This window comes from Nicotiana tabacum, chromosome 14 (assembly GCF_000715075.1).
Source record: "Nicotiana tabacum cultivar K326 chromosome 14, ASM71507v2, whole genome shotgun sequence".
NCBI lineage: Eukaryota > Viridiplantae > Streptophyta > Magnoliopsida > Solanales > Solanaceae > Nicotiana > Nicotiana tabacum.
In genome coordinates, this window is record NC_134093.1 from 112,743,610 (window position 1) to 112,755,304 (window position 11,695).

Consider the following 11,695-nt stretch of genomic DNA (forward strand, 5'->3'; position numbering starts at 1 on the left):
TTGTCTTTAGGAAAATCTTTTTCAATTATTCTCCTAATTAGGTTTAATCAATGATTCAACTAGCCTCTTTTGATTACTTAGAGGAATGTATGAACCCAACCAACACTATAATGCAACGATATCACAAGCTATGTCTCTCTCGATTACATGAACAAGTGACTATAGATGCAATAATTAAATCATCTAAAAATGCTTCAATACATAAAACTAGAGTTATAATCCACAAAAAATCAGTAATACACCAAATCCATCAAACCCTAAATGAAACTACTCCATAGATATGGGAGAATTCATCACAAATAAAATTATAGTATAGGAAAACATAAATTCAATCCAAACTCGGGTCTTGAGTGAGGAAGTAATGATGAAATCCTTGTGCTCATGTTCTTCCCAACTCCTCCTTAGCCTTCTTAGGTCCAAAGTATGTCAAAAACTCCAGAGAATAAAGGTTTCCATGTATTTATCCTAAGTAGGGTCGGGCCCAGACGAAATCACCCTTTCCTAGCTGAAGTAGGATATTCACTCTGTAAAATATACATAGGCGCGTCGCATGGGGCGACGCGCCATGCATGGAATTAGTGGGAAAATCCAGAGAGCTCAACATATGTCAGGCAGGAAGAATTGCACTGCTGTGGCGCACCACCCACAGTAGTGCAAAATTCTCAGAGTGTTGCTTTTTGCTTGCGTTTTGACGTCTAGACTTGGTCCTCGACCCTCAAACACGATCTCTGCCTAATCCTTTGGGCTATTACTCATACTTCATAGCTACAAATAGCCTGAATTATCTCCACAACCTCTATATAACTCGGAATCACTCCTACAAGGCATAAAACACACAATAAGTGCAAAACACTACCAATTTAAAGCTTAACACAAGTAAAGTGCAGTGACTTAGAGTGAAATAAGCGACTAAAATACGAGATTATAGTCTATCATCAGACCTGTTAAAACAAAATATGGTAGAGTATCCGGTAGTAACCTAGGCCGACCTCCAACAATAGCTACCAATCAAAAATCAGAGTTGAGGACGACCAACTTGGAGCCCCTTCTGGATCCGTTTATCCCGTTAGAGTCGACGATAGGTCTAAGAGAGTCGTCGATCATGAACCGAGATCGGTCCAAGACCTGTATCAACCATAAAGGGGAGATCGAAGGGGAAACAGGTCCGGGCGTCACCCCACAAGGAACAAAAAAAAAGCGATGGAAGGCCCAATAGTCGAGGGCTGATGAGAAAAAATGGTTTGGACAGGCTGCTCGTGTCCAAGGAAGCACCAAGATTGTCGGAATATAACTTCAATGTTGATGCTGCCAACATCGTATCATCCATTGGGCGCATCGAGGAAACCAAGTGGCCTCGTCCATTACAGTCCGGCCTTACCTAGAGAATCCTAACTTTATGTGTAAGTATCATGGCACTTATGGTCACAAGACCAAAGATTGCCAGCAATTGAGAGATGAAGTTGCCCGGTTGTTTAATAATGCGCACCTACAAGAATTTCTAAGTGATCGAGCCAAAAACCACTTCAGAAACAGGGACGCCAGCAAACAGACCGAACAAGAGGAATATCAGTACTTCATCAACATGATCATTGGAGGGGTCGATATCCCTCAAGGGCCAATGATAAAACGCACTAAAGTATCCATCAAGAGGGAAAAGTGCACCCGAGATTACTTCCCGGAGGGAACCATTTCATTCAGTGACGAGGATGCCGAGGGCATCGGGCAACCTCATAATGATGCACTGGTAATATTCATACTTATCAATAAATCTCGAGTTAAACGTGTGTTGATTGATCCAGGTAGCTCGGCCAACATCATCAAATCGAGGGTCGTAGAGCAATTGGGATTACAAGATCAATTAGTGCTAGCAGTCCGGGTGTTGAACGAATTTAACATTGCATGCAAAACCACTAAAAGGGAGGTAACCCTGCCAGCGAATACCGCTGGAACAATCCAAGAAATAAAGTTTTATGTAATCGAATGGGATATAAGATATACTGATCTATTCGAAAGACTATGGGTTCACAACATGAGGGCGGTACCTTCTACCTTACACCAGGCGTTAAAATTCCCTACACCGGGAGGAATCAAGACTATCTACAGAGAACAACCAGCTGGAAAGGAGATGCTTGCAGTCGACGAAGTACTCCCGGTGGCTACCGTCTTGGGGAACATGGAGTCGACCAAAAAGGACAAAGTTTAATAGCAACCACTGTTGTCATCCCCTGCCGGACCACAGGAATGAGGAGTAGACAAAGAGGATGATTACGGAGTTCCAAGATCGTTCATAGCTCTTGATGATACAGACGCCACCAAATCAACGGTTGAAGAGTTGGAGCAAGTCACACTGATCGAACACCTACCGGATCAAAAGGTATACCTGGGCACGGGGTTAACCCCCGAGCTCAGGGAAAAAATCATTAATTTTATTAAAGCTAACATAGATTGTTTCGCTTGGTCCCATCTTGACATGACAGATATCCCTCCGGAAGTAACCACTCACAAACTGAGTTTGGGCCCGAAGTTCCATCCGGTTAAGTAGCAAAAGGATGCCGCATTCCGAGGTCAAACATGCATTCATCAAGGACGAGGTATCTAAACTCCTTAAAATAGGATCCATCTGGGAGGTTAGGTACCCGAACTGGTTATCTAACATAGTAGTGCCTAAAAAAGGGAATAAGGTAAGAATGTGTGTAGATTACAAAGATCTGAACAAGGCATGTCCTAAATATTCTTTTCCTTTGCCTAACATCAATCAGATTATCGACGCGATGGTCGGGCACGAGATACTCAGCTTTCTCGGTACCTATTCCAGGTATAACCAAATTCGGATGGACCCGGGCGATCAAGCAAAGACTTTTTTATCACTAAATTCGGCACCTATTGTTATAACGTAATGTTGTTTGCATTAAAGAATGTTGGTGCCAGCTATCAACGCCTAGTAAACCGGATGTTCAAAGAATAGATAGGAAAATCAATAGAAGTTTATATTGACCACATGTTAGTCAAGTCCCTACGAGGACCATTTGGAACATTTCCAGGAAAACTTCCACATATTGAAGAAATATAATATGAAGCTGAACCCGGAGAAGTGCGCATTCAGGGTCGGATCGGGAAAATTCCTATGATTCATGATATCCAATCGAGGGATCGAGATCAATCCCGACAAAATCAAAGCCATAGAAGACATCACCATGGTAGACAACATCAAGATCGTTCAAAGGCTGACCGGGCGTATAGCTGCCCTGGGTCGGTTCATATCGAGGTCCTCGAAAAACATCTACCTATTTTTCTCACTGTTGAAGAAGAAGAATAACTTTTCCTGGACCCTGAAATGACAACAAGCTTTGGAAGAACTAAAACTGTACCTATTGAGTCTGCCCCTGCTCCACATTTCGAAGGCGGACGAACAATTGTACCTTTACTTGGTGGTTTTCGAGGAAGCGGTAAGTGGAGTTTTGGTTCGGGAAGAGAAAGGTGCGCAACTTCCTATTTACTATGTCAGTAGAACTCTAGGTGAGGCCGAAACAAGGTATCCTCGCCTGGAAAAATTGGTGCTCGCTTTGCTAAGCGCCTTTAGAAAGTTAAAATCGTACTTCCAGTGCCAACCCATATGTGTCGTAACCTCTTACCCATTGAGGAATATAATGCACAAACCTAAGCTCTTGGGCCGGTTGAACAAATGTTTTGTCGAAATCAGCGGGTATGATATCAAGTATCGACCCTGAACCGCCATAAAATCTAAAATTTTGGCAAACTTTGGCGTCGACTTTATGCCGGCCTTAATACCCGAAGTCAAAAGGGAATTATTCCTAACCTCGGGGACTACCTCAGGAATTTGGACCTTTTTTACGGATAGTACCTCAAACGCAAACGGGTCTGGGCTCGGCATCGTGTATAAACCACCTACGGGGAATGTAGTTAGGCAATCTATTAGAACTGTCAAATTCACTAACAATGAGGCCGAGTATGAGGCCATAATTGTAGGTCTCGAATTGGATACAAGCCTTAGGTCCGAGGTAATCAAATCTAAATGCGACTCCCTCCTAGTGGTAAATCAAGTCAATGGGACATTCGATGTGAAAGAGGAACGAATGCGAATATACTTAGGCAAATTACAGGTAACACTGCATAAATTCAGGGAATGGACCCTACAGCACGTGCCCCGATATCAGAACAGTGAGACCAATGCTCTGGCTAACTTGGGTTCATCGGTCGATGTTGATGAATTCAGTTCAGGAACGGTTGTACAACTCATGAAGCCAGTGATAGAGGAAGGCCACGCCGAAGTAAATTCGATTAGTTTAACTTGGGATTGGAGGAACAAATGCATACACTACTTGAAGACCATTGCCCTCGTATCCCAAAGAATCGAGGACCCTGCGTACCAAGACTACCAGATTTTGCTTGGTCAAAGGGACATAGTTCAGAGGAACATTCAACAGCCCGCTAGCCAGATGCTTGGGATCATGAGATACTGAATATGCCTTGAGAGAAGTTCACGAAGGCACTTGCAGGAACCATTCAGGGGCAGAGTTTTTGGTTCGCAAATTAATCAGGGTTGGCTATTACTAAATCGAAATAGAGAAAGATAAAAAGGACTTAGTACGAAAGTGTGATGACTTCCAATGACACGCCCCAATGATATATGAACCAGGGAAAATACTCCACCCGGTTTTATCTTCATGGCCATTTATGAAGTGGAGAATAGACATCGTCGGTCCCCTATCGTGGGGCACCCGGTAAGGCTCAATTCATACTATTCATGACCGATTATTTTTCCAAATGGGTCGAAGCTCAAGCGTTCGAAGAGGTCCGAGAGAAAGAAGTCATTGGCTTCATCTGGGACCACATAATATGTCGATTCGGGATATCGGCCGAGGTTGTTTGTGCTAATAGGAAACAATTCATTGGAAGCAAGGTAAATAAATTCTTCGAAGATCATAATATTAAGAAGATACTATCAACACATTATTACCCTAGTGAGAACAGACATGCAGAATCAACAAACAAGACTATACTTCAAAACCTGAAAAAGAGATTGACCGATGCCAAAGGAAAATGGAAAGAAATTCTGCACGGAAGCTGAAGGTTCACGAGAAGAATTACCATGTTCATGATCTAGAGCTGACAGCCATTGTTCACGCACTGAAGATTTGGAGGCACTATCTTTACGGCGTGCCATGTGAGGTATTCATTGATCATCGAAGCTTGCAGTATTTGTTCAAGCATAAGGAACTCAATTTGAGGTAGAGAAGGTGGTTGGAGCTATTAAAAGACTATGATATCATCTATTGTAATATCCCGGGAAGGCCAACATGGTGGCCGATACTTTGAGTAGAAAGTAAGTCAGTATATGTAGCCTTGCATATATTCCAGTTTGTGAGAGACCGCTTGCATTAGAAGTTCAGGCCTTGGCCAACCAGTTTGCGAGGTTAGATATTTTTCAGCCTAGCCGTCTTCTAGCTTGTACAGTTGCTCGGTCTTCTTTATTTGAGCACATCAGAGATTGGCAGTATGACGATCCTTATTTACTTGTCCTTAGAGACACAGTGCGGCACGGTGGTGCCAAGCAGGTTACAGTTGGAGATGACGGAGTTTTGAGGATGCATGGTCGTATTTGTGTGCCTAATGTGGATGGGCTTCGTGAGTTGATCCTTGATGAGGCTCATAGTTCTCGGTATTCTATTCACCCGGGCACTACCAAGATGTACCAGGACATGCAACAACATTATTGGTGGAGGAGGATGAAGAAAGATATAGTTGCTTACATGGCTCGGTGCTTGAATTATCAGCAGGTGAAATATGAGTATAAGAGACCCGGTGGATTGCTTCAGCAGATGGAGATTCCTGAGTGGAAATGGGAGCGTATCACTATGGACTTTGTTGTTGGACTCCCACAGACTCAGAGGAAGTTCAACGCCATGTGGGTTATAGTGGATACGCTGACTAAGTCAGCGTACTTCATTAATGTGGCAGTTACCTAATCCTCGGAGCAGTTAGAAGAGATTTATATTCGGGAGATTGTTTGTCTTCACGGTGTGCCCGTGTCTATCATTTCTGATCGAGGTACATAGTTTACCTTGCACTTTTGGATGGAAGTTCGGCGTGAGTTGGGTACGCGGGTTGAGTTGAGCATAACATTTCATCCTCAGACGGACGGGTAGTCCAAGCGTACTATTCAGATCTTGGAGGATATGCTTTGCGCTTGTGTTATAGACTTCAGAGGATCGTGGGATTAGTTCTTGCCCCCTGCAGAGTTCGCCTACAATAACAGCTACAAGTCGAGCATTCAGATGGCTCCCTATGAGGCATTATATGGTAGGCGGTGTTGGTCGACAGTTGGGTGGTTCGAGCCGGGAGAGGCTCGGTTGTTGGGCACAGACTTAGTACAGGATGCCTTGGATAGGGTCAAGATTATTCAGGATAGACTTCGCACAGCTCAGTCCAGGCAGAAGAGTTATGCCGACCGTAGAATTCGTGATGTTGCATTCATGGTCGGAGAGAGAGTGTTACTTCGGGTATCACCCATGAAGGGTGTAATGAGGTTTGGAAAGAAGGGCAAGTTAAGCCCTAGGTATATCAGAACTTTTGAGATTCTGGAGAGAGTGGGAGAGATGGCTTACAGGCTTGCGTTGCCACCTAGTTTAGCAGTTGTTCATCTGGTATTCCATGTGTCCATGCTTCGAAAGTATCACGGCGATCCGTCCCATGTGTTAGATTTCAGCTCTGTCCAATTGGACAAGGATTTGACTTACGAGGAGGAGCCAGTGGCAATTCTAGCCCGACAAGTTTGCCAGTTGATATCAAAAAGTTACCTTTCAGTTCGAGTGCAGTGGAGAGGTCAGCCTATTAAGGCAGCTACTTGGGAGTCTGAGTCCCATATGCGGAGTAGATATCCCCACCTTTTCACCAGCCCAGGTACTTTTCTATGTCCGTTCGAGGACGAACGATTATTTTAGAGGTGGAGAATGTGATGACCCAAAAGGTCATCTTATGTTTTAGAACTCAAATATGCGCTCTTAAGCCTTAGAAATCTCATTTTTACCCTCCTCAATTTACGTGCGCAGTCAGGGCAGGTTTCTGGAAAGCTTTTATGTTGAAAACTAATAAAAATAAGAATTTTTATCTTAAAAGTTAATTTTAGTTGACTTCGGTCAACATATATGGTAAACGGGCCCGGATCCGTGCTTTGACGGTCCCGGTAGGTCCGTATCGAATTATGGGACATGGGCGTATGCCCGAAATCGAATTCGGAGGTCCCTAGCTTGAGTTATGAATTTTTGATGAAAATTAAAAGTTTGAAAATTATTTATTTTTAAGAATTGATTGATATTTGGCATTGTTAGTATCGGGTCCGTATTTTGGTTTCGGAGCCCGGTACAGGTTCATTATGATATTTAAGACTTGTCGGTGAAATTTGGTAAGAAACGAAGTTGATTTGACGTGATTCGGACGTCCAATTGAGAAAATAGAAATTTTAAAGTGTTTTTAAGAATTTCATTCGATTTGGTGCTGAATTCGTAGTTCTAGGTGTTATTTTGGCGATTTGATCACGTGAGCAGGTTCGTATGCTGTTTTTAGACTTGTGTGCATGTTTAGTTTGGAGTCCGGAGGGCTCGGGTGAGTTTCAGATAGGCTACGGGGTGATTTGCACTTACAAAATCTGAGATTTTTGCTGCAACAGCTATTCTGGTGTGCCCTTCTTCTCGTTCGCGTAGGTAGTGTCGCGAACGCGAAAGGTAAAATGGGGGCAGGGGAATTTTCTTCTTCGCAAACGCGAAGGACTGGTCGCGAACGCGAAGCGTTGGATGTGGTACCCTTCGCGAACGTGATCTGTCTCACGCAAATGCGATAGTTTAAGGGACCTGGGGGAGGGGGGGTCATGTTCTTCTACGCGAACGCGTCCATTGGGTCGCGAACGCGAAGTCTTGGGGGGAGCTTCCTTACGCGAATGTGTAGAAAGACTCGCGAACGCGAAGGCCTTAGGCCGCTGTGTATCGCGGTCGTGACAGGCCTCTCGCGAACGCGATGAAGGCCTATCCAGTGACTTAAAACAGACTCCAAACACGGGTTTAAGCCATTTCTTCAATAATTTTCAAGAACCAAACGGGTAGAGGCGATTTTCAAGAGTCATTTTCTTCCCCAAAGTGTTGATAAGTGATTCTAAACCATTTTATTTCAATTACCCATTACATTTTATGAATTATCAACCTAAAATCTAGAGTTTTCATTGTAGAATTAGGGTTAGGGTAGAAACTAGGAATTTCGGAAATTTGAGGATTTAGACCTCAATTTGAGGTCGGATTCTAAAACTAATTACATATTCGGGCTCGGGGGTGAATGGGTAAAAAGATTTTGGTTCGAACCTCGGGTTTTGACCAAGCGGGCCCGGGGTCGATTTTTCGACTTTTTGGAGGAAAATTTGGAAATTTTAATTTATGAAATATAATTGATTCCTTTAGCAATATTTGATATTATTGAGTCATTTTTGAATAGATACGAGTGGTTTGGAGGTGAATTCCAAAGGAAAAGCTATGATTGAGAATTAAGTGGCCTTCGGAGCAAGGTAAGTATCGTGTCTAACTTTTGCTTGAGGGAATATGTATTATGTGTTCATTTGCTACGTGTTTGGTTGTTAAATATGACGTATAGGTAAGGTGACGAGCATCTATGCATTGTTGTCGAGTCATAGCATGCGAGTGAAATTCTATTCTTGTCTATTTTGTAGCTTTAAATTCTACTATCCATGCTTAGCGGGTTATTTGAAATGTTGGGTGACTCATATCTGGTTTCATTGAGATTTGGTAACTTTCGAATATTAATTCAAGGTTGAGATTACAATGTGCTATTGATTATGGGTAAAATACTAGTTTCTTTGTGATACTCTTATCTATCCGTTGTTATTGATTTTGTGATTGGTGAGGAGGAGTGTAAAGCACGAAGGGTGATGCCGTGCATGCATTATTTATATTATGAGGAAGAGTGTAAAGCACGAAGGGTGATGCTGTGTATATTATGAGAGGTTTAAAGCACGAAGGGTGATGCCGTGTATATTATGAGAGGTTTAATGCACGAAGGATGATGCCGTGCCGATCTATTTATTTATTTGGTGAGGTCGAGAGTAAAAGCACAAAGGGTGATACCATGCAGTTTTCCTTGCTGTTTTAATTGCTCAATTCTTTTAAGGATTTTCGGTTTAATTCTGTCTTTTCATTATTCTCACTCTTTATGTTGTATTCCCCCCACTTCCCTTCCCATTATTTTTATGTTATTCCTTTATTTACTGTTGTTGCCACTAGCAAGATTATATTGTTCAGGTTATATGTGGGTGTCTTGTTCTAACCTTGTCACTACTTCGCCGAGGTTAGGCTCGACACTTTCTAGTACATGGGGTCGGTTGTACTGATGCTGCACTCTGCACTTTTTGTGTAGATTTTGATACTGGCTCAGGTTGATCGAGATTTGCTATTGGTCCACTGTCCGGAGACTCAAGGTAGATCTGTCGGCGTTCACAGACCTTGAAGTCCCCGCCTATCTTTTATGTCCTACTGTTTTCTTTCATTCAGACAGTTGTATTTCTTTCAAACTATTACTTGTAGTAAATTCTAGAATGCTCGTGAATTATGATTCCAGATCCGGGTGGTAGTAATTAATACAGTTTTATAATATTCCGTACTTATTATATTTCATCTTAGTTAATTATTGTTATTTACTGAATGGAAATAAGGAATTGGTTTAACGATTTTCTAACGTTGGCTTGCCTAACAAGTGAAATGTTAGGCGCCATCACGGTCCCGTCGGTGGGAAATTTCGGGTCGTGACAGTTTGATGAATTTGGTGTAGTCATACTTGTTTGTGGATAACTAACTCTAGTTTTATGTATTAAATCGTTTTGGATGTTTTAACTGTTGCATCTATATTCACTTGTTAATGTAATCGAGAGAGGCATAACTTGTGATATTGTTGCATTATATTTTGTTGGTTGAAGTCATTAATTCTTCTTAGTAATCGGAAGAGGCTAGTTGAATTGTTTATTAAACTTAGTTAGGAGGATAATTGAGAGAGGTTCTCCAAAAGACCAATCCACTATGAATTCTTGCATATCTTCACGTGCTTAAAATTGGTTCATCTAGTGAGGTTGAGGCTTAATCTAGAGAGGAATTTCTACTAATCAATTGAACTAATAATCAAGTGAATTCGAGAGACTCACTTGAATATTAAAAGGTAATTATCTATATTTAAATACCAAACATTTATCTTGCACCTATCCTATCGACCCTATCTTCTCCCAATTGATAACTTCCTTTGCTTAATACTTGCGTTGATTGTCATTAGCCAATAGTATAGATTCTTAGTTAAATTTAGTTTTAATCACATAACCCTAAATTGTTGATCACCTTGGATAGCAATCTAGCTACAAACTACGATAATACTGTTTAACTCCAATCCATGTGGATACGATATTTTAATTTACTATATTTGACTAGCGAGCATGTTTTAGTGTGTATTTTGCGCTCGCCAAATTTTGTATCTCTCAGAAGAGGTATACATGGATTTTCCACAGGGATTTCAGAGACAGGGGGAGCACAAGAAGGTTTGCACACTATTGAAATCATTATATGGGTTCAAGCAGGCATCTTGACAGTGAAACTTAAAGCTTACTCAAGTCCTGTTACATGTAGGTTTCACACCGAGTAAGTTTGATTATTCCCTGTTCACTAAGAAGGTTGGACATGATATTGTGGTGATATTGATCTATGTAGACGATTTGTTACTTACTGGTAGCAATCTAGAGTTGATCAAAGAGGCCAAACATTCATTGCATCAACAGTTTAAAGTCAAAGATTTGGGTGAACTAAGGTACTTCCTTGGCATTGAAGTGTTGAGGTCCAAACATGGTGTCCTACTCAATCAAAGGAAATACACTCTAGTGTTGATCTCAGAACTAGGTCTTAGCGGAGCTAAGCCAGCAGTAACTCCTCTAGAAATCAATCAAAAATTTACCACATTGGAGTTTGATAAGGTGGCATGATGTTCATCTACTGATGATCCTTTGGTAGATCTTACCAGCTATCAGAAGCTTATTGGCAAGGTTTTGTACTTGACAGTTACCCGGCCTGAGATATCCTTTGTTGTCCAGAGTCTTAGCCAATTCATGCAGGCTCCTAAAAGGTCCCCTATGGAGGCAACTCTTAGGGTGGTGAGATATCTCAAAAATGCAATAGGTCTTGGCATTATCCTGAAGATATCACCTATGCATTCTCTTTCTGCATTCTGTGATTCAAATTGGGGTGCTTGCCCTGTCACTAGAAGATCTGTTAGTGTCTACCTGGTCAAACTTGGGGACTCCTTGATCTCTTGGAAGTCTAAGAAGCAACACACCATATCTAGGAGCAATGCAGAAGTTGAGTACAGAAGTATGGCCACTGTTGTTGTTGAGCTCACTTGGTTACTGTGACTTTTTGCAGAGTGAGGTGTACATGTTCTTCGACCTGTTACTCTCTATTGTGATAACAAGGCTGCTATGCGGATTGTTGCCAATCCTATATTCCATGAGCGCACTAAACATATTGAAATTGACTGTCATTTTGTTCGAGATCAGTTGGCTGATCTACTTACTAAGAGGTTAACTTCTGGGCAACATCATTTGTTATTAAGCAAGCTGAGTGTGCTGAATATACTTCATCCTCTA

At 41.9% G+C, this 11,695-nt stretch overlaps 1 protein-coding gene across 1 annotated transcript; it reads left to right on the plus strand.

Moving 5' to 3' along the window:
- The first annotated feature begins 3,334 nt into the window (after positions 1-3,334).
- On the plus strand, positions 3,335-11,461 carry LOC107817123 (secreted RxLR effector protein 161-like). Its single transcript, XM_075230303.1, has 3 exons — positions 3,335-3,446; positions 10,686-10,863; positions 11,074-11,461. The coding sequence occupies exons 1-3, from the start codon at positions 3,335-3,337 to the stop codon at positions 11,459-11,461; spliced, it is 678 nt and encodes a 225-aa protein (XP_075086404.1).
- The last annotated feature ends 234 nt before the right edge of the window (positions 11,462-11,695 follow it).